This window comes from Dromaius novaehollandiae, chromosome 1 (assembly GCF_036370855.1).
Source record: "Dromaius novaehollandiae isolate bDroNov1 chromosome 1, bDroNov1.hap1, whole genome shotgun sequence".
NCBI classification, from domain to species: Eukaryota; Metazoa; Chordata; class Aves; order Casuariiformes; family Dromaiidae; genus Dromaius; species Dromaius novaehollandiae.
In genome coordinates this window covers 152,560,707-152,584,604 of record NC_088098.1, presented here as the reverse complement: position 1 = coordinate 152,584,604, position 23,898 = coordinate 152,560,707, and the positions used below count along the sequence as shown (strand labels likewise).

Sequence of the window (23,898 nt, the reverse complement as noted above, 5' to 3'; positions counted from 1 at the left end):
CTTACAGCAAGCAGAGAATCCTTAGATGACCTCACAGTTTGTGCCAATTTTAGTGATACATGACTAATATATACTGAAGATCCAGGGCTCTTTATTGAGCGAGTGTTCTATATGACAGTACTTCAAGGTTATTAAAAACATATATAAGTGTATTAAAGCTGGAATAATCATTAACCTAGATTTCAGTTCTACTTATGGTGGTATCACCCCATAGCAAGTCTAACTTGAAAAAAATCTATGAGAAGAGGCCACAAAACCACGAACGGTTGCAGGTAGCAGATTTCCCAGAAGCTGCAAATAAACAAAGCAGCTTAATGAGCGCCTTCAGGAAAAACTGCCGTCTTAGTACTTCGTATCAAAACATTCCTATCACTTCAGAGTATTCGAAGTCAAAATTCCTAGAGATAGCAGCAAGGGATAACCTTCTCTTCTATTACTACAAATTCTGTTATCATTCAGTAACTACAGCTCTATGGAATTCTTCCACAGTTTGCATGAGTCCCTGCAAATGACTGTATACCGCCAAGAAAGTGAAACGGTCTGGTGAATATACACCGCTCCACTGATGAAGTAATAAAATCTGTTTTAGCAACAAAAACCTGAAGAGTATCTTGTCTACCAAATACACTTTTCAGAAAGGTAAGAACAAAAAAAATGTAAACATATAAGAACACTGACATTCAAGAAGTCAGTCAAGTGAAAAGTTTTTTTCCTACTGTCTGTTAAAACAACAAATGGCTTTAGAAACTTCTATGATTTAACATGACTTCTGACTCAGCTGAACACTGATTAATGAGAAAGAGAGGAGAATGCTCCCCCCAGAGATCTGAACATAAGATTGCTGTGATGAAGAGGGAGGTCCTACAATTTATTCCTATAAATATCCCTTAAATAGCCATAAAAAACCTTCAAATCCTTTCTGCAGAGGTAAACAAATACCACATTCAGCTGACCAGGACATTTCTTTGCTGCCTTATTCTCAGTGGTCCCTTAAAAATATTTTTAAAAAATACATGTATTCTATAAAAAATTCTTTGACTGTTAGGTTTCTGAAACAACATATGAGATGCACTTTACTTTTTCAAACAGAGGAATTTTTACTCTAAAACAGAAGAGCCAAAGTGAAAATAACTTGGTACATTTCAAAAAGTTCAATTATGTGAAAGCAAACTGATAAAGACGCACACTTAAATGGATTTTTTTTGGTACAGTGTCTACAGATTCACTTAGGATAAGCTTTTGCAGGATATATTCTAAATCACCAGAAAGTGTAAAAGAACAAGCATTACTTAAATATATCTTGAATCTGACCAACCAAAAGAATGTAAGTGGTTCACATTTTTTAAATATTTATTTGGGTGTTTTATACCTGCACAGATTTTATTTTTATTACATACTCTAGAAAAACTAAATTGTAATCTATCCTGTCAGGACTTCAGCACAATTTAAAATAATCTGCAAATGCTCCCACTAGTATCCTGAAAAAATTGCAGCATATTGTAGTTGCATTAGCTTAGCTTGACTGGTAGACTGCCATTGAACAAGTGCAATTTAGCACTGTGGACAAAATTCCTTTTGAAATTTATCATTGAAGTAATCTGTCTCTAACAGCATAAAATCTCACCAGCTATAGCTATCCAGAAAATTCTGGTTATAGCTAGAACTACATCACCTCAGAAAACAAAGATTGTCAGGAATGACAACCCTAAGTTCATGCATTACAAATTAAGAATTACAGTTTTGCCTCGCTTCTACGAGAATCTGCCAGGAGGATGGAGAACACATGACAGCAATGCAAGTGAGCAATGCAATACTGTCTACTAGTGTGGAGAAGTTCAATAATGCTATGGACCACAGCAAAAATACTTAAAAGGAAACAGTACTATCACTTACATGTTGCTGATAAACAATTGTCTACGATACAGTCACCTGTAAGATTTGAACAAGTCGCTGAAAATGTTTTTTCTCCTGTTTAACAATAAGCGCAGCTGTTAAGAGCCAGTGAGACACACTGGAAGCAAGGTGGGATTCCATTTAACTATAAGGCACTTGAAGTGCAGGTGTCTCATGCGTGACTCAGAGTCAAGGGCAACAAAGGAGCAATTCAGGTGATCACCCACTATGTGCTGACCTCAGGATGGTCTGAATTGCTTTCAGACACTCTCCTAGGATGTGCAAGATGTTCATGCAAATATGACACAGGATGAATGGAAGACCAGTGTCATTCTCAAATGGCAACTGGTGGTCAGCCACGAAACCCTAAGGAATGCCAAACAGCACCAGACATCTACTTCTGGGCACCTTAACTGAGATTTAGATCTCTACTCATTAAAATGGGTAGTTCAAAACACAACAGATAATGCAAGACAGCTCCCTGCAGACATTTAAATTTAGCTGACTGAGCATGAAGCTGAATACCACCTTCAGTGATGTTTAACTACATCTTCATTCTTGCTTACTCAAACTATGATCACAGTAGTTTCTAAACATTTGGGAAGTAATCTAAGAGCAAATTATTGAAAGATCCAAAGACAGATAAGTGATGGAGGAAGTCGATCAAAACAAAAAAGGCCATTCAGATAATGAGTGGATATCTGGATAGCTAAATATTTAACAAACTGCAGTAAGTTCACCACTATTATTTACTCCTTAATTGTTTGATTCCAGTATCTTTATGGTCCACACATCAATTTTACACCTGATTCACCACAACATATGAGGATGAAAGACTAACTTTTCCATGTAAAAGAAAATTATACTCACTTCATTAAAGCCAAAACATTTTAAAAGACAAGGAAGAAGGTTATGTTTTCACAAAATATTCAGAAAAGTAATTTTGAAATTGCATTCAAAGCAAGAAAAGAATTGCATTAAAAAGGCTAAAAACCTCGCAGGACTACTTATATGACAAAAGGCCCTTGGAATGAACAGAAGCCTAGAACGAACAGAAAAAGGACAGATCAGAAAAGAAACAAACAAACAAACAAACAAAGCAAAAGCTTTTCCAGTCATGTAAGTAAAAACAGAACAAAAAGAAGTGAGGTCATTTGTCTTCAGCACAAGTAAGATGGTATAAAAGCTAATGATACTGTAATCTTTTGAGTGCAAATGTACACTAATTCATTAGTTTTCAGGAGATCGATCTTGATAAAAGGGATGAAAAAATGCTCAAAAATCATAATTCCAAGAGTCCTTTAGTTAGAGACTCCAGAACAGACCTCATGATTCTGAAAGAAACGTTACCTGAATTTTATGACAAGAAAATTGCCTCTAACAAGTCAGAAAGTAACACTTCATGAAAAGAGAACAGCCAATGTAGTACGCATAAATTTAAGACCTAGACCACAAAAAATGCAATCTAAACAAATACATGCCCTTTAATAAGACTTCAATGATATTTTCAGGAAATAGAAGAAAATCAAAAATGAAATAGTGTACTGTAGGTTTATCAAAGGTTGTGCCAGAGCAGTCACATACTTTCATAAGATAAATATTATCTAAATAAATGCTAAAGCAGTTCTAAATTGTCTAGACTTCAATACCATTTGATATCGCACCACACAGAATATCATGACACTGGAGAAGATGGGGGTTAGTAGAAGTGGAAAGTGCACAAGGAATCAGCTAAAAATGAAGCAAAATATTTTGTCTTGAAAAGTGAACTTCTAGTTTTTTAAACACTTTTTTCCAATTGTGCTTATTTAGTATATTCATTAATGACTGCAGCAAAAAGGTCCGGGAGTATACTAACTAAATTTGATGTCAGAACTGTCCACTTAGAAGACTGGTATAACACAGATGAGAAACAGAATTATCTTACTTACTAGAAAGCAGAAGTGGAAAGTAAATACATTAAGAAACAATAAACATTTATCCTGGAAGATCATTGATTAGAAATGTCAGAGGATGAAAACTTCAGTGTTTTAATTGAACTCAGTGTGCCTATGAGCAACCAACACAGTCTAGTCATTACAGTGTGATCCTAGTGAGGCAGCAGATTGAGAAATTAACACTATTTTACAAATAACCCAGACAGCATTCTAAACTGAGCTATGCACTATTCTGCGTTACTTGTGTTCAAGAAACCAGAAAAAGCGTAATGAACTACCATGATCACTACAGGAATCACAACTCTCTTGCAGAAGACTACCTAAAGGAGCTTTGTTACAAAATTTTTTCAATCAAACCTCAACTGTCATATTTCTCTTAATTCAGTACCATCTTTCCTGTAATAAGCAGCTCAGAACTGAGCACAATTTTTCAAACATGACAACAAATTCATCTTTACATAATCAGATCTCACTTGGGAGGATGTGTAATTCTGCCACATCACACTGCAATTAAGCATATAAAAGTCTGGACTCTGACAATGGACAGATGTTCCTCGAGACTGCACAAATTGTACTATCTACGTACTTAAAAAAAAAAAAAATCTATTAGCCTCCTTTACAAAATTAGCTCAACTACAGCATTCTTCTCAGTTTTCCTTGAAAATGCAAAGTGCATATTAAAAAAACCCTTTTTTTCCCTCTAACTGAATTGTACCTAATTGTTTGAAATTAAACTACTTCATGGAAAGGTGTATGTAAATTATTTATATAAAAATGCAAGTTTAGTCAGTAACAGTAAAGAAGATCCTGCTTTAATAAGCTTTATTGTTCTAAAGTATTCATAAAAATAGATAGGAGGGGAATGCATATATCCAAGTCACAATATAAATTGCTCCTTTGTACATGAAATACTTTTTAAACAAAGTTAGCATTCACATCTGCCTTCAAATGGGTATGCTGCTCATAAAGCATAGTATTATCCTGAATGAAGAGTGAAGCTTTACTTAAAAAGTAGCTACTTGGCTCTAAAATTCAAAATGGTTAAGGCATTACTCACTTGTTACTAGAACAAGAAGAAAATAATTACCAGATTTTTTTTTTCTTATTAGAGAGAAGGCTACTATGACTTCAGTAGAACTTAACGAGCTTACTCCATTTACTGCATTCATATTTAAATACTGTGACCATTTATTTCATCAAAAGCATTCAAACTAAGCCTGCAATGAATTGACAAAAATATGTGCAAACTCTTGGTGTAACTATTTGTTTTCAACTTTTGGAAACTGCCTATACTACACGGGCCTAACATTCTCACAGGCTGCATTTAACAGAGCTAAAGATACTTATCTATGGTTAAAAGATTAAAATAAAACAGATATTAATCCAATATAATTATTCATTGCTTTCAGAAGAATGAATAAAAAATTACCAAGGTAAGACACGGTAATAGAGGAACAGTTTCCTTTTAAATAGTTTGTATTTCAGTGTTTATCCCACATAAGCTGTAAATCATTCCTCTTGCTTTAGCGTCAAACACTGTTCCTCAGGACAGTATCACACCTGCCTTTTACATAGGCTGTGGGGGGAACCCTCCCTTAGTATGCTACTTATAGACCTAAGATTTTTACCTTTTCTGTACTGCAGAATAACCTCACTTGAAAAGCTTCAATCCTCTAAACGGTTACCAGTAAAAACAATATGCTCAAAAATGTGCTTAAAATTTCATCTAAGAAGATAGGCATTTTTACTTCATACCTTCGTTGTCTGTAGTCTTTAAAAAAAATCTCAAAATGCTCAGACAAAAGCAAAAAACAAAGGAGCAATTATTTACTCAAAAGAGGAAAATATTCACCAGCATCAACAATTTATTTGACAGATTCTGTACATCCACTTTTTAGAGGTATCTGTGCTAGCACTTATTATGGATGCATACCAATTCGAAGGATGAGTAGAAGATACACTGGGAGTGTGCACGCAGGCAGTCCACATTTAAAAAAAAAAAAGATCTGTTTACAGGTAAAGAACAAGAATAGCTTATTACAGAGACAATCTTTACATCTCCACAGAGAGACTAGCTTGATTAGCTTCCCTGTGAAACAAGTAAATCTGGATACAGACTCGCTTATATACGACTGGATTATTCTCTTGCAACAAAATCAAAAGTAAGGTTTAGTGAATGCATAAATACAGCTCGCTGTTGCAGTCCTAAAAAATCTGTCACATTAATATGGTTAAGAAATTGTACTTAAGCCCTATCATAATATGCCTTAATTTACAGTAAACGTAGCAGAGACTCATTTACAGACTTTTTTCTCAATATGCAGTCTCATCTCAGTTTTTGAATAAGCATACACTAACACAAACTATTCTCTGGGTAAACGAGAAATAAAGAAGTAACTGTAACTCCTCTACTGTGTCGAAGACAGTAAGTAAGCAAAGGCCAGTGCTTTGGGAATGTCTAATGTGACAGTAAGTTTTGATTTCCATGAATGAACACAAGGTAGAGGAAGGAGGACCTACGAATCTACATGACGGAAGTCAGCTATTACTGTAGGATAAATTTAAGATATATGCTCTCTTTGGGTAGAACTGTAAAAGATGAAGCTGCGATAGACAGTTCTCTATTAAAAGCAGTTTGCAGATCAAGCAAGAATCAAACTACAGGTAAACAACTGGTATTTCTGATAGGTGACTATAAGCTCACTACGCTCTTTACAACCTTTTAACAGATTCACAGGTTAAAAAAAAATACAGTAAGTTGCGTGAAAAGAGAGGAACAAGAACATTTAACAAGATAGTATATGACAAGTATTCAACTACACACTGATTTAATATTAATGGATGTCATGTTCTTCTTCACATCCAGAACAAATTTTCTTGCTGAGGTCATGTTACTTTTACTAGATTGCTTCCAAAATACGTTGCATGCCTAGCACACTGGAATTTCTCTTGAACAACAACTACAGGCCTAGAAACAGGATCTGCTGAGAAAATACATCTGTGCTCATACAAAAAAGAAGAACTTCAGGGTACAAAGCAGCCCTGGAAGCTGCTGGTGTAATGCTATAATAATCTGAATGATTAAAAGTAACTATTATTTAATTATTAAACATTAATTTTTCATAGTAGTTTAAATGGGAAATGGTAAGAACTATGTTAAAGAATAAATATATTGTAAGCCATACAACTATACCAAAACAAATTGATATTTTAGTAGTTAATACATTTTACTTCCAAAATTTCAAAGGTCAGGACACTGAATTTTGGAAATCTATCTCTGAGCACATTCAGCCAGAGTTTATCAAGATACTAAATGTATTTTTTTTTTTAAACAATGTTCTTCGAGAAGTTTTTTTCAGTTTTTTTCAATAGTGCATTTGCGTTTATACTTGCAAAACCTTCACACATTCCTCAAATCTAGTAGTAGAGGATTGAGAACTGAAGGCTTTCTTGTGATGATGCCTTGCGCAAATGCGCTTCTGACACTCACACGACTCAACAACAGTTCTTCAAACCTGCCTAACAATAAACTGTCCCTCTGTAATCAGACATTTGGTAGCTTCTCTCTATCTTTAGACAGGTTCACAGCTAACAGATGGAACTAAAACCCAGACATCGCAGCTGTCAGTCTTCTATGTCAGTGCCTAGAGTAGGCAAGGAAACCTTCAAAAACCTCAGGTGCCTTCAAAAAAGTTTTCTTGCCTGTTGAATGAAGAGGAATGTATCTGGTCCCTTTATTCCTTGGAAAACAAGAAAGACGTCTTCGTAGACCAAGAGTGTGTGATCATATTGATTACTTGCAAAGACCAAAGAAGGATCAAGTTGAATGCCATGGCATTCATTAGATGACTCTTGCAAAGCAACATCATTCTAAGAGACTGAAGGACTTGCTCCCTTGATTCTGCTTTTATTGGGCCACCTTTGCAGCATGGAAAAATTGGCACCTTTCAGAAAATGAAGATAGTCTAAAATCCTGGTGGTGGGTGGGGAGAGCCAAATAAGAGATTGAAAAGGACAAACCTGAACTAGTACTCATCCCATCTGACCATGAAACAAAGACAGCACTGATAAGAAAGCTACAGTAAAAATACAGCTAAAATAGCCAACTTAGTTATGTTCCTACATACTAACTATTGGAAATGCACCCCAATTTATTCACTGTTATTGACATTTTTAGACAAAAATATGAGCAGAATGTTTCAAGAGAAAAAGGATAAAATATTTTGATTGACTTGACTTTCTACTGTCAGGTTCATAACAAGCTGTTAATTCTCCCAACCGTGAAATTTAGAAGCAACCTATTGCTTCCACTGAAGATAGAAGACTACATTCATCCTTCAACTTAGATCACTGAGAAAGCTCATCCAAAGGTTGACAATCACTCCACCACACAAACGTAACTTTCCACCATAAAAATGTAAGTTGAAATTAAAAAAAACCTGGAAATTATATTATTTACCCTAACAATTACTTACAGCTGAATTTCAGCTACCTATCAAGTTTCTAGTATAGGCTAAATGAAGAAGGTATTTGCTAACAGAGAACAAATGATCAGGTAAGATCTCATTCAGTTGCACAGTTTCTTTCCTCAAATGTAGTAACCGTAAAGAAGTGAACAGAACCCACAGAAATACTGGAGGAAAGCAAAAGCAAAATCAAAGATTATAACTGGATAAAAGTAAACTGAAACAGAAGTCCTCTTGATACAAAGCAAACTCTCTGAAATTTCTAAATGACTGACATCTAGCAACTCCTTTTACCTCCTGAGGAGCTAGCTGAAATTAACCTTAAACGGTTTTTTTCAGGGCCATGTCACCAGACACCTCAAAAGTCAGACTTTGCTCCCACTATGAATGTTTTTGTGTATTACAGGAATGGTAATCAGTGTAGCATTTAAACCTCCTCCTAAGGCTCTAGCATTTTTGGCAGAAGTAAGGCAAACAAGATTGGCAAATACATATTCTCTATGCCTGACATGGTATTATAGTTCTAAGAATGTCAATGATTGGAATAAAACAGTGAGATTATTTATGGCTGGCACAATACTTCAGAATGACACAATGACATGAAAACTCACTTGGAACTATCTGTGCAGGTGGATTACTAGCAAGTTCTGAATGCCTAAAATATAATGTAATATAGTCTGGGGACAAGTATACAAATTTGAGATTTCAAACTGATAAACGGAATACAGACGACCTGAAACTTTTACAGAAATAATGCATGATTCTGACTGCACTCTATACTAGAACGTGGGCCGTGGTGCTTTGTATGCTATGATGATGGATCTAAGTTTCAGGAAACATACAAGCAAGCTTCCCTAAGGTACCACTGGTATTAAAGAGAAGCTTTCCTTGTTTCTTTACAGAATTCCTGCGGTGTTAAGATCACTGTGTTTCTATGGCCTAGCTGGATCGATACACTGGTCTTATCCACTCTTGTACTGAATACAGGTTAACTCACACAAACTGTTCATGAAGCTGTGGACCTCAGGCATGTTTTTATTTATAGTTTTAAATAAGCTTAGAGCTGGTTTATAAGATCTATTAGTATGGCATCATTCTTGTGGAATGTGGTAAGCTCTCGCTAATGTGGAATCAAAGATTAAAGTGGAAAACCTGATCCCAGTAGTGACTGAAAACCTTCCAGTCTGGAATATGAAGTAATACAAAGAGATGAACAAAAAAAGCACCTTGAAGGCTGAGTGTCTATTTTGTGGATCTAATGAGGAAATGATGCCAAATGGTGTTACCAGTAAGAACGCAAACGGACAGACCTGCTAACACACAGAGGGTCAAGGTAAGCTGGTATTTCCCTTTTATCTCCAGAATAGGAGTAAAACGTCTAAACCCTGAATACTGAGGATACATTTACTGCTCTTCTGTTATCTAAATGAACACTGACGTGTTGCTTCAACAGTATCTTGTCACAAAGATGTCAATGGGAAAGGTAACTGAAGAGTAGAAATTCACTGAAACTACCTGTAATGCTCATGCTCTCCTGCAATCACTAGACCTGGTGATTCCAAGTCAGGTTTCCCGAAAGAAAGTCTGTTACCAGAAGCTGGGGAGGGTCATTTGTGTGGCAACCTATGCTTCTTGCTTTGTAGCTCACATAGCTGAGTTAAGCAGTGCAAAAAGGTGCCGTCTGCTTCTTCCTTCAGATTGGAATGCATGAGTTCACTGAAAACAAAGAGGAGCTCGAAATTCTTAATGAGCAGAGTGTTTCATTAGTCTTTGAACTGAAGGGGTAGTAATCTTTAGATGGTAGTAATCTTTCACAGTTTTACTCCAACTCTGATAGCTATCTTCATCAGCAACAGTCTTAAGGGCATGGAGGTGCCTGTGCATCCAAAAGCACGTATGAGCACACTGCACACAAGGAGGCACGATACACAGACATTTTGGCTATCATCTGCCTCTCATTATACAGATTTTACTTCTTCCCACCAATCTGTGGGAGCCTTTTCATAAAAGGACAACTTGTTTTATTAAAGTTAGCCTTACCTTGACAGAACCATATGGTAAATGTCAACACACATTCAGCAAATGACAGAGAAGATCTCTGCCAAACAAATTCTGATTTACTGTCTTTTTTTATTAGACTTATTTTAAGCGATCCTTTTTTATTTTTTCCCAAATATTAGCCATGAGATGCCAACGTAGTTTTGGGTGCAACGAAAGCCCTGGAAAGAAATATGGCGTCTCTAAAGTGCCAAAAAACAATGCTACAGATCTATTACCACACAATTCCTTGTTAAATGTTATACCAAGCCCACCAGGCACAGAACAGTGCAGAACATTTAACACACTATTTGGCTTTCTGGCCACAGTTTCCAGGAGGAATTGAGGAATCTCAGCTTTATGCATTTTTTTCAGGTTTTGAGGTGCCCTAAAGCCATCTTCTGGACCATATTCTGATCTAGCAAGATCAGCTCCTCTCTCAGGGAAGGACAATTAAATTACTGTAGAATTAATTATTCCTCCATCTCTGATTCTTGATTTTTTTTTTTTTTGCAAGAATGAAGAGAAAAGATCTAACAGAAAAAGGCACCTATCAGGACAGCAGAAGATGTTGCATATGAATGTATATCCTGAGCTGGTCAGGACTGATGAACACAGAATAATGAATTGGCAGAAAGAAGAAAAAATTAATGTGGGATGTCAGACCTGTACCATTTCCTATTGAAACACTGGTGTCAGGACTCCTTCACATTTTTTTTTATTTGAAACTGCTGAACAAAAATGGAGACACAGTGCATGACAAGTCTGTATCCCAGTAAAGATGCACAGCAATAAGACTATTAATTTTAATTTACCATTGAGATCTTGCACCTAGATAAAAAACAGATGATATCAATGTCTCAACTTCTGCATTCAACATAATTTTCAGTAACTGATGGCCTTCTTAGCACTGTTGATGTTGTATGAACTAGCAAGGCAAATTTAGATATTGGACCCTCTGTACCAGATATACTGTGGATGACAAAAGGAATGATAAAAAATTCCTATAAAGCTGAAAATGTAAGTATCAAAAAAGTCAGTCAATGAGCTTTAAGCAGTACTGCAGACATGCTTGTTTATAAATTCTATCAAAATACAGAAATATCCATCTTAGGTCAGTAGGTGCTTTCTTGTTATGCAGCTTAAGTAATATTCCTTGATAAATGAGGGATATCTAGGTCTCACTGGAAGATAAGGAAGAGAATTTCTTACAGAGAAGAGAATGTACTAGAAGGACTTAGACAGGCCTGAGCTATAGAGAACTATTAGCATTCACCGCTTGGTATAATAAAAGATATGTACAGCTATAAGGAGGGATAGTGCAAAATTCTGCATACTTCATTCACATCTGATTCACATATTTCAGTTCGGATGATCAAAATTTGCATCTGTAAAAATACTTCAAAAAATGAATTAAAAAATAAGTTATGAAAAAAAAGAATATGCAGGGAAAAAAAACTGACTTTTTTTCTAACTTTCTAATCACTTCACCTCTGAATGAAAATGCTAGAATAGTCATATACGGACTCAGAAAAAATATTCCAGCAAGTTGAAAAAATGCCTAGGATTACTTATTGTAGAGGAGAAAAATGGAAGTATAGACTTCTACTGATCAGAAGTTGGCTTTTTGACAAACTCCATATTGTAATATATTGCTTGCTCCTTCACATTTAAGACTACATACCAATACAGGTTTAAAAGAGAGCATAAATTCCTGCTTTAAGCTAACAGAAATAGCCCTCTGAATATAAATAATTTAGTATAAGAATACACTAACTGCATGGTCAGGCAAAGAGGCTAGAAGGTAGAATAAAACTTTTTGCTAAACTTTTCTGCCACTTATCTCACTACAAAATGGCTTGTAATTCAATGCTCTTCCATTCCAGGACAAACACACTTCTATTTTTGCCACTACAATACATGGCAACAGAATAACATCCCCTCCTCTTCTCTGATCGAAGATGGTGAGTGATTTTTATTAAAAAAAAAAAAAAAAGTCATAAAGTTTATTCAACATGGCACTGGAATGTACCTACTATTAGGTTATCACCTAATTCTTAGCCTTTAATCACCTGGGAAAGTACCCTGACCTTTTAAAGGGTCAGAGCAGAGCAGAATCCAGTAAAACATAACCATCTCCTGTAGAAAAGCCGTTTCCTATTATCAGAGTATGAAAAATGACTAGAGAAGAGCTGCTCACTCAAATTAGAAAAAGAAAATCAGTAAAATCCTTTTTTTTTCTTTTTATCTCCATCTGCTGGCAGGTTTTACATGAAATGACTGCTCTAGCAAAGCCTAACCTCAAAGAAAAATATTCACTGGCAAAAAACAGTAAGGTAAAACAGGGGAATAAACTGTAGTCAAAACAAACAATAACAAAAACAACAAAAATCACACCAGTAAATCAGAAAGCAAGCAAGACAAAATATAAAACATGGATGCGGAGAGGGAAAAGACAAGTAACTGACAGACAGTTTAGAAATACACTGTACATTTCTAGTGCATTTGCATGACAGAAATGAATGCTAATATTAGACTTATCTGTACAGAGGAATCATGTTATTGTTCATTTGGTACTTATGCTTATCTCATCTGCTTTCTTCATAATATTATAACTTTATTTTTTAAAATTACCCAAGTTTACCAGATTCCATGGTCATCTGAAGTAATCCATCAAGAGCACTGGAAAGCAGACCTCTACTGGATATTTTTAAGTGACTTAATATGACAGGCACACATTGGTACTCCAAAAATAAAGACTTTCCTTCATCTGTCTTCAAGTCTATGCAAAGGGAATCAAACGCCTGAGCCAGGTAATCTGCTGAAACATATCAGAAGGGAGGCAAAAAAAATTTATAATCACAGTTCTACTAAACAGTACATGAATAGTTATTCTGACAGTGCTGCAGATATATCTTAGAAAAACAACAAAAAGCTAATCTGACTTTTATTTAAAAACATCCTCTGCCTGTATTTGTTCCTTAACATATTTGTTGTGTTTTAACTCAAAAGAGTGGACAAAAAAGCTGACTACAACCCCCCTAAGAAAAACATACTTACAAAAAATGGAGCCCGTGTAGTGTTTTACATGAGAGAAAAGAAATTACAAATTGATGTCATTTGAGACTGTTGATTTTGCCATCTGGAAAACCTCTAACAAAGGAGTAAAAGTCTGGATCACCTGAATGAGAGCAACTACTCACATTCCTTTTCATAAAAAAATCTGTAGAAGTTCCGGTACATACGTTTTATATATACTCATATATACTTTTTATATACTCATTCATTTTTAAAGTGTACTAAATTATACAAATAATTTAGATTAAAGGAACCTATCTAATTTTCATAATTTTCTGATTTCAAATCTTTCTCAGCACCTAAGAATAACACTGATCAGTTGAAGTGCAAAAAGTTAAATGTAAGGAAACAATTTATCCAGTAGCAAACGTTTAATTACAGTGCCACCTGCTGGATTCTGAAATGTTGAAAGAAAACCGAAGATACATGTTTAAGTCAAATGTGCTACTTTGAATAGGTCATTAGTGCCATTTTCTCAGAGTGATCAAAATTCATACGCAGTAATTTTTTACATATGTTTAACATCAGATCATCTTTTCCCTTTTATATAAGCTAGCAGTAAAAAGCAATCATGAGCAGAATGAACTGATTCGTTCTAATGAGAACTTGAACTAATCGAATCGAACTAATCAGAATAAACTGATTCGTTCTAATCACCAGCTTTCATCTGCTTAGCGCAGGCCTCTGCAGTGACTATCTTTTGTATTGCAATTGTTTTTGCATCAATTTTAGCAAGTAATTCTAGAAATGTGAATCTCAAAAGTAATTATCATGCTTCAGCAAAATATACTGACTGAAATTGTTCCCTCCAGTAGCTCAAATGCTATATTTGTTCATTAATGGTGTCAGGGTGGTCTTCAAGAATGTTTAGATCTTATGTTTACCATAAGTATTCACAATATAAATATAGCAGAGATCAATTAAGCATAAAGACACACTAATGTGTTTATCCACTTAATCCAGACGGATCACTTCCAGGAATGGAATGTTGTTCAATATTAAGGGAATTTAAATCTTTGGCATCCCTGGTTAATGTCAATCAGGCTGCCAAACATGACAGCAGCTTTGTTATGTGGATCTCTGCTTCCTAAGAACTGGCCTAAAACATGTGAAAAGACTGAGGAAAAAAAAATCATGTAAAAGACTGATTAAAAAAAAAAAAAATCAGATACCAAAGTAGAAACTCAGATTCTGGCATGGTTTTGTAAGGTTAACCTGCAAATGAACACCTCTGTAACTCTTCTCCATCTCTTCACGTTACCTGTCAAGAGGATACAGACTCTCCCATTTTCAAAGACATTCCAAACTACTGGGAAAACAAAAATAGAATCACCAAATAACTTGAGCTGGAGGTCATTTGGTCCAACTTCCTGCCCAATGAAGGGCCACCTTTATCAGCTCACTTAGAGTCATAATCACACTGCACAGGCAAAAATGACTGTGTTTTGATGTTATCAAAATGATTTTTAGTTTAAAAACGTCTTCAAAAAAGGAAGAACAAGGGGCTTGTGACACAGATCTGGAAATGGGTTACAGAGACATTCACTTTTAAGCTAGCTTTGTAGACCTCATTCTCACATAAAATCCCTGTTACACCACACCATGGTACTGTAAATGGCTGCAGGTAGGCAGTAGTCACCTCTTATACCTGTTCTGAACAGCATGGAATTAGTGTTTTCCTCCTGCCTTCCATATAAAGGATATAAACATCTCTTGTTCCCTGTTTTCCCTGAAGGGAGAAAAGGCCCTACCTGAAGGCAGCAGCTAACAAATCAGCTGAAAGTAGTTATTCTGTTCTTTGAGATGTGTTCTCCACAGTTTTCTCTCACCCTGTCCAGACACAACCTGATTCTTGTTAACTTGTAGTGTGTATTTTGAAACTTTTGCCTTCTCTCTCAAACCCAAGTGGCAGGGAAGACACAATTTCCCCTATTTCTTTGCCAACTATGTAGGTTCTAAGTACAGAATTCTATTTTACATGACTATTATACATCTCTTCTAAGGAGGAAGAGGGGAGGATCCTGGGAACAATATGGAGGGAGAAAAAAGAAAAAAAAAAGCACATTGAAAAGAGTCACTCATCCTGCAATTTATTTTACCCACAAACATTCTGCTTGGCTAATGAATGGCAGAAGCGAGAATTGAAAATGATGCACCTGTTCCAGATAGAATAATCCCCTAACAGGCAGTGGAGGCTGCCTGGGCTATACTGTTTAAGAGGCTATTTGACTTTTTTTTTTTTAAATAAGTAAATACATAGAAAATCAAGTCTTCATACAGTCAGAAGCTCGACTGGATAATCAGAGAGCATTACAGAGCATTCCATCTCTCACAGGCAAACCAATTAAATAATGCATGGTCCTAAACAATAATAATCTTACATAAGCTTGTCACATGTGCAACTCCAGCTCAACTGGGGTAGTACGAAATTTAGATATTAAACTTTCAGATGAATACAATGATTTGAAGATGATCTAGGACAGAAACTTACAGCAATACTTTTAGGCTTTCCTGCCTTTGTGAAAACTGTACTGGAAGCTCTACTTCCAGCTAACATAACAAATAATGGAGCAAGACTATTTAGGGTTCAGAGGGGACCCATCAACTCTGCTGCTTTTATGCTGATGGATTCTTATTGCATTGGCAAATAAGATTGCTTTATAGCAACCAGTCAGTCCATTATTGAATTAAAACAGTACTGTCAAATGAGAAACTTAACGGTAGAAGTCCAAATAAGACATTCTTTTGGACCACTCATCAAATCTGCAGACTTCTGATTTAAGAATCTTTAAGTACAATTTGGAACAAGTATTACTGCTTAGTATTCAAAGAAGTCATATTTAAATTAGAAACAGATAAGAACCTGTTTAAACGACAAAAGTTAACCTGTAACAATTTAAAAAATATCATTATAAATCCAATCAACTGAAGGTTTGCTTCCCTGGGATCTGACAGAAAAGCGTCTGAGTTTGTGCGTCTTCTCAGAGTATTCAACACTTGCAGTTCATTAGAAATAGCCTATTTTTGTCATGCCTTTGAAAAAAGTGCTTTCAGTCTTTTCAGACCATTTCTGTTTTCAAAGAAGGCCCTGCTGAGATGATCTGCCACAGCATTCTGGAAACTATGCACAGTGGAACAACAGTCATGATCTTAAGTAGAAGTCACTATTTTTAGAGCTGTATTATCTCTTGAGAAGAGCAGGTATGACCTTATTTGCCTTTGCCTGTTAATATCATATATTGCTATACTATATCAGATTGGGATTTTGGAAGGAAAGACCACTTTTCTTGCTAGATAGGTGGTTCTGAACTCTAAAATATTTTTACGTAAACAAGAACATCGATGCCTTTGCTATTGAGTCTATTTAACAAAGTGAAAACCAAATGAACAATCAGTTCAAGAAATGGCAACTTCATTGAGTAGCATCTTTCAGAGTTGGTAATGTTGGATGGGGAGCCATTCACAGTGATGGGCTAGATAGAAGAATAGGGGAGACAGCAAATAGGTAAGTCCTGGAGTATGAGCTGCATGCTAAACTTACACCCAGGGTCTAAGCAATTTCAGGACACACTATCACAATTCAATCCAATTAACAATTGTAATCCATTACAGAAATTGCTTTCTATCTCTGTCTACCCATAAAGTCACATCAGAAGCATATACGGACATCAGATTTAGCTATAAAGACAGATGTATCATTGACACCTAGCTATATCAGAAAAGCAGTATTGAAGACTCAGCAGCTGATCAACTTTTCAGGGAATAGGTAAATAACCTACTAGTTTAAAAAAGACAGAGGATTTATTTCAACTTATAAAAGAGCAACTAGCTGCACCAGTTTATGCAGTAAAGATCCTGAAGATCCAATTACTCCTACCGTGATAATTTGACAGGGTTACCAACATATCTTTTCCCTTTCTTCAGAAATGTTGATTCCTCTGACAACAGGAATTTGTATTAAAGTGATCATACACATTACAACATGAAATTAATAATAGCAAGGTTCATATTTGTTCCAGCATATTTTGCTTCACAAGGTGGTAAAACTTGAATAAAACATCCTTTACAAATAAAGCACATCAGACTGAACTGATGAACCCTGGATATTTGTTTTTTGTCCAGACACACGATTAAAAGTGAGGGGGGGTGAAATTAGAACTTACCTTGAGTCACTGTCTTGAGTACAATTAAAGTTGACAGAAACCTCAGAGGCATAAAGGAACTCTTAAAGAAAGCTGCTGATTTTGATTTACCCTCATTAGACTGTTCAGGAGAACTATTCAGGTTTCCCTTACTTGCTACACCTTTGAAAACTTCTTCACCAAGTCTCCTCATCGTTGATGTCACTGCTGCATGCTGTTACAAATATTGCATTCATTTAGTGTAAACATTTAAACACACGAAAACTATGTCTACTATGTACAGAATATGTTCTGCTACAGATTAAATTAATGCTCTGACCCTATATCACAATGTAATTCTGTGCAGGAGATACTACTCTGCGTTCCAAAAGCACTCCAACGGCATTAGCACAGGGCTTTATCAACACACAGTGCACAGCAAGACCAGTCAGCAAGGGTGCCTGATGTGCTGACATTACCTAAATTTCCTCTGGTTCTAGAACAAGCTGAGTTTCAGTTAGCTCCGCCTACTACATTATACTCCATTCTGTGGGGATGCTTAAAGTTATGTACTGTAAAAGCATTTACAGAATCAAGGTCTAAATACAAACCCCAAGAATACTGTACATGCAAGATCCTATTAGATTTTTCATTATAAACTATACAGAAAAATTACTTCAGAACGAAACTTACCAATATGCATGTTTAAAATATAGTTTCTTACAAGCACTGAAAGAGCTTACTATTCTACTGCATTTTAAATCAAGGCATTTACAACTCTTCCCAACTTTTGCCAGAACTATTGAGAGCACTATGCAATACTGACTGTGTCCTTGTACTGCAGCTACTCTCTTTTTTCTTTATTATACTACTAAATATTTCCTTATATTGTAGCAGTCTGGTCAAAGGAAGAAAAAAGGAATGCCTTGTGGTTAAGCCACTAAGCAGAGAACAGAGAATTCCATTTCTCCTTTGCCACATTCCCTCCATTAATTTGAGCAACTCTCATTCCTAAAATGGCCCTAAAAATACTAGTTCACAAGTTTTGTAAAGATATATGTAAAAATACCATTTCTGAGATGCTTAGATACAACACATCTACATACAACTATGTATGTAAAAATCAGCCATGTCTCTGTGGTAAAGAATATGAATTTTTACTTTGCAAAGACAGAAAGATACATACACCTAAAAACATCCATTTTTCAAATATATTTAAAATACAAAACACAGGAGTATCTTCTTGGAAGTTAGTATTAAAATACGATATTTTAAGAGGGCTGCTTGTTTTACCTGCACACCAGTGTCCAGCTGTCTTATAGACCAGTAAATAAATTTAATCACAGGCATGTGTAGTTTAGGATTCACAAATGGCATCCACTGGAGTTGCTCAGCAACTACAGGCAAAAGCTGAAGAATATACAAAGGTAAAATTACATGCAGGATATAAAATGACTGTGCAAACTAATTAAATTAACTATGAGTTAATAAAAAAAACCAAACACCCAAACACACCGTTTTTCTTGGGGGATAATATATTGCAAATGCAAACACTCACTGGGCAGAACTCATCCAGGTAACAGAATTATATGTATAAACAGATTTTAAATTATATAGAGGTTTACATGAAAAAGTGGAGTTATTTTCTATGAGCTTAGACTCAGTATGTGCAACTCCAACGGATGTCTTTAATATAATGAAAAAAATTAACTGCAAAAGCAGATTTTCTGAACACCTCATTGATTTTCAGATGTTGGTATCTCCAGAAAAGAAGATAATAAGGATTAAATATAGCATTAATATTACTTTTTGTAAGTCAACTTATTGAATCTTTCAATATAGGTATTAAAGTATTTTAAATTAGACATGCGCACTTCCTTAGAAAAAAGGAATTATGTAAAATATTACAGGAAAAAATACAAGACCTTATCAGCTGACAAAAGTGACTTGAAGCAAAAGACAGGCTGAAACTTTCAAGCTGAGACTGAAAAATACACTTACATTTCCTAAAAGTGATCCATACACGTATAATACACACACACACACAAAATACACACACACATTACATTTTTTAATATGAATGACGAATAATCTATTATATCTCATTGCTAGAATTAACACCAATTTATTAGCTACGCTTTTTTGTTAAAAAAAAAAACCTGTATTATCCAAAGCATGTATAAAACAGGCAGACATATTATACTCAAAGTTTTTTAAAAAACAAAACAACACAGAAACCCAAGCAAACAATCCAAATCCCTTTACCTTCATACACTTTTCCTGGGTGTAAGTTTTCTTGGAGTTCTGGGTAAACAGAAGCTTATGACTGTCCTCTCTTTCTTCTTGTATTTTCATTTTGCTAAGATGCTGGTCTGAGATCCAATCCATAAGAATAGTTAAAAGCTCATAAACTTGTGAATTCAGTGGTACCTGCAATAAAACTACAACATTAGGTATTTCTAAACCCAACTACTTTTCACAGTAACAGGCTGAAATATATCAGAATACACTAGTTCTGAAACATTACGCACAATTTGAAGAAGGATGAGTATGTGCCTGATAAAATCTTGTTTGCAATGGTTTCTGCATACCAAAAAAAAAAAAAAAAAAGCATGCATACTTTATTTTTATTTCCTGATGCACCATCTCCACTGCTTTATTTCATACAACCCACCGTTATCACAATCTAACCGGGTAACTAACATTTAAAAAAAATAAGTAAGACCTCAAGAAATTGTCATTCTAATGTGACTACACTGAAACACACTACGAAAGATACCCAAAGATACCTAAAGACAGGCTGCATGAACAGTTCTCTGAAGACTTCTGAAGTTTTCTTGTACCTAAATTCATAGAACAGTTTTCTCCTTTTCACTCAAAATTCTACCTCATGATACTGTTTTTATTTCACTTGTAACCAAACTGCACTAAAATGTATGTTAACATGCTGTTTACATGATATTTTCATTGTTGGCTATGTAAAGACACCATCCTCTTTTAAGGTATCTGACAGATTAATTAAGTAGGATGGTGTAAATACCTCTCTCTCTCATTTCACTGTTTAGTCTCTGGCTGGAAAAAATCACTACTAGTATAGAAGTGTTGGCAGAGTACTACCAGAGGACTTGCTACTAAATGGAACAACACAGACAGATAAACTATTTCGTTAAGTGATATAATGATGCTTCAAAGAAAAGGTAATCATTTTGCAACTATGTACGAACACTGCGTTTATTCTCTTTCCCTCAATTAAGACCATTTCTCCAAAAAAACAACAGCAGTATAATCAACTCTGGCTTACAAAATTAAAATTCTTTACCTGACATCTCCAACTACTTATCTTTTTCAGCTGAGTTATTCATAATAGTGCCCACACTGTAGTAGTAACCAGAATGCATTAAGATTTGCTCTGACACAGCAAAATAAACCAGCTTCAGCATAAGCAGGACATAATTTTAAGAGACAGATAATGAGATAAGGTGAGAAGAGGAAAATATACAATATAAATAAACAATACACAAATATATAACATAAAATCCAACAGATGTTACTGAGTAAACTTAATTCTTCCAGTTAACTGTTTTCTTGCAATATAATCTGTATCTTTCATTATTGTCACTAATTCACTCACAGAATAAACTTAGAAGTTACATTTTCTATTTTCTAGCAGGTATAATGAATGTTTGATGGCATAATGTCTTTAGAATGGATCTTCCACCTTGCCCAATTCTTACCTTAGCAATTTTTGATGCTACTGTCCCTTTTTCCTGCTTGACAGGTTTACTTTGTTGCACCACTTGGCACATATCCTTAGACTTCTGTACCGTTAAAAATTCATGCTTCCTCTACAACAAAACATAACAATGAATTATACTTCACTTGTTTCCTATAAAGGAAGCAGGTATCTGTAAGAACAGACCTTACTTGTAGATTCTCTAAACGAGCTTGCACTTTTCTTGCTTGAGTTTCCAACTTCTTGTTCAACTCACTCACGTCACTTAACTGAAAGAATCAGAAATAATGTCAAATATCTGTAGATTCAAAACTCACTTCTTTACTTCATCATCACCCTAAAATCATTTAACACTCTTGCTGAGCAGCTGAATAATTTAGAGATTAGGAAGTAGTACAGATTTTTATCACAGAGTATCACAGCTGTAACTGATTCACTGAGATCAGCAGTCAAATAGTTTAGATAACATTTTGTGTGTCAGCATTTTAGATCAGATTTAACATTCAAGTAAGACAAAAATTCTAATAGTACTACTGTGAATTACTGTCTCAGCTTGTCTTTTAGAATCAAGAATATACTGCATCAGTTAACACTTTTACTTAAACTGCAAATACTGAGCAATCATGAATGTTAGAAACACACATTATATTTTTGATTCAGTGGAGTCAGCAGAACAATTCAGCACAGAGTAGGTTCTATCACATTCTAGAATACTTTCTCTCCATCCAATCTCAACTTGTTCAGAGTACATAGGTTTGTCCTTCCTAAGAGTCAGTTGGTGCTAGCTGGTCAGAGGAACAAGTCCAACTTTTTAAATACTGTGAAGGATCAGATAGGCTAAATTGTAAGTACTACAAAAAGGAGCAGAAACTACTTTCCATCAACCACATGATCCTTGTCTTACATAAACACAATCATCAATTCTGAAAATTTAAACAGTTTCAAACATGTAAGATCGTTGACCGTAACATTTAAAATTACTGATAACAGGAAATAACTAGTCTCACCTGTTTCCTTAAGGAGTCATTCATTTCCTTCAAGGTCTCAAATGATGATTTGAGCCTCCTGTTTTCTTTAGTTATTTCTCTCAAGGCTTCTGTCAGCTGTTTAACTTCTGCCTCATGTTGCTATAGAAATAAGAGATTTTATGAACATGAAGATTAACAATACCGTATTTTAGAGAAAAATTCTAAGATAAGTACAATTTTAGTGTTAAACTAATAGGACTAACTTTCAAAGATCAAGTTTGTAACTCTGCATGGTCACATCTGCACATGATCAGCAGAATAAAAAAAAAACATCCACAGTGCATGGCCCACTGGTCTTATCCTTTCTAGGTTCCACCTAACACAGATCATCTGAACATCTACATTCCTTAAATAAGTCAGACGTGGGAAAGGTTTATGAAAGAAAAATAAGGACAAAGCCTTTGTTTATAGTAGCTTTTTTTCTGTATCCATCTTAACAAGAAATTTTAACCAACCATTTTTCTCTCTTCCCCCTCAAGTAGTATGGCCACTGGAAAAGTTTCAATTTGATCAAATGCCTCTAGCTAAATTTACACACTAGCTAAATTTAAAAAATATTGAGGCTAAGCTGAGTAATAAGACAAATCTTTCAGAAAATGGCATTCCTTTTCTCAGCAACCGTGAAAATTTTCAACTGGAAGAGAACATCTCTTTCTTCAGAATAGTCTTTTGTACCATAAAATTCAACTGCCCATTACTCTTTCTCTAGCCTTGCTTTCAGACTGTTATAAAACCATGTTGAAAAAAATCTAGCTTCGAACACATTTTAGAGGCTAATGTAAGAATTGATCTCAAAGAAAACAAACGCTGCAGACAGTCTTCATTGAAATGAATGCTCAAATACTTCCCTTGAAAAGGTCAAACTTGAAGACAGACAAAGTTATCTGCAGTTGTGATGAACTGTAATTAAGTTTGCTTAATCTCAGGGGCTGGGGGGGAGGGTTAAGTTGACCAAAAACATTCAAAGCACTCAAAAATAGCAGAATTATGACAATGAAAGGTTCTGAAAAAAAGAATTGTGAATTACAATATTCAATTTTTCCAAATTACATTACATACTGCTTTGTAAGGCTTGAGTATTCAGGGCTTTGATAGTAATTACACAGTGCTTCATAGTGGCTGAGCCACAGAAATTAGACCAAGAAGATTACTTAAGAGTTTTTAATAGCTTAATAGCAAGCCTGCTGAGCATCTCAGGGGATCACAATTCAGAAGGCAATTATTACACAGATGAAAATATTTCCTATTTGTGTCCACAGTTCTTCAAAAGAGGTTGTCAAAAAGAATGTAAAAAACTAAACTTTACAGTTTCTGAAAGTCATTTAAAAAAAAAATACAGGTCCAGAATTGCCAGTGAAAAATAACTAGTTACATGGGTAGTAGGAAAAGATTTCAAGGATTCCAGGAAATTTAAAGGAAAAAAAAAAGTACACACACATTTTTAAAACTAAGTAATACATACGGGCCTTACTACGTTCTCTCATTCCTCTGCCGTACGCCATTTTTATATCACCTCCCCCAAATACTGTACATAGCTCTAACAAAAACTAGTCATTATATAATAAATAAAAACACATTTTTATTTCAAAGCTCTTACTAGAAAAG

General features: G+C 35.1%; 1 protein-coding gene across 7 annotated transcripts in view; it reads right to left on the bottom strand.

The window, feature by feature from the left end:
- The window catches only part of CCDC138 (coiled-coil domain containing 138), a 38,558-nt gene that overhangs the window by 3,288 nt on the left and 11,372 nt on the right, over positions 1-23,898 (bottom strand). For 5 of the 7 annotated variants that reach the window (XM_026096992.2, XM_026096986.2, XM_026096989.2 and 2 more), the window contains 7 exons: positions 22,273-22,392; positions 21,457-21,534; positions 21,267-21,377; positions 19,798-19,962; positions 18,826-18,942; positions 17,575-17,767; positions 12,978-13,154 (listed from right to left, as the gene is read on the bottom strand). In XM_026096992.2, the coding sequence (XP_025952777.2) occupies positions 12,978-13,154; positions 17,575-17,767; positions 18,826-18,942; positions 19,798-19,962; positions 21,267-21,377; positions 21,457-21,534; positions 22,273-22,392 (961 nt within the window). Of the gene's footprint in view, positions 1-12,967; positions 13,155-17,574; positions 17,768-18,825; positions 18,943-19,797; positions 19,963-21,266; positions 21,378-21,456; positions 21,535-22,272; positions 22,393-23,898 lie in introns of all 7 variants that reach the window. The other 2 variants (XM_026096993.2, XM_026096988.2) reach the window with 2 other exon arrangements.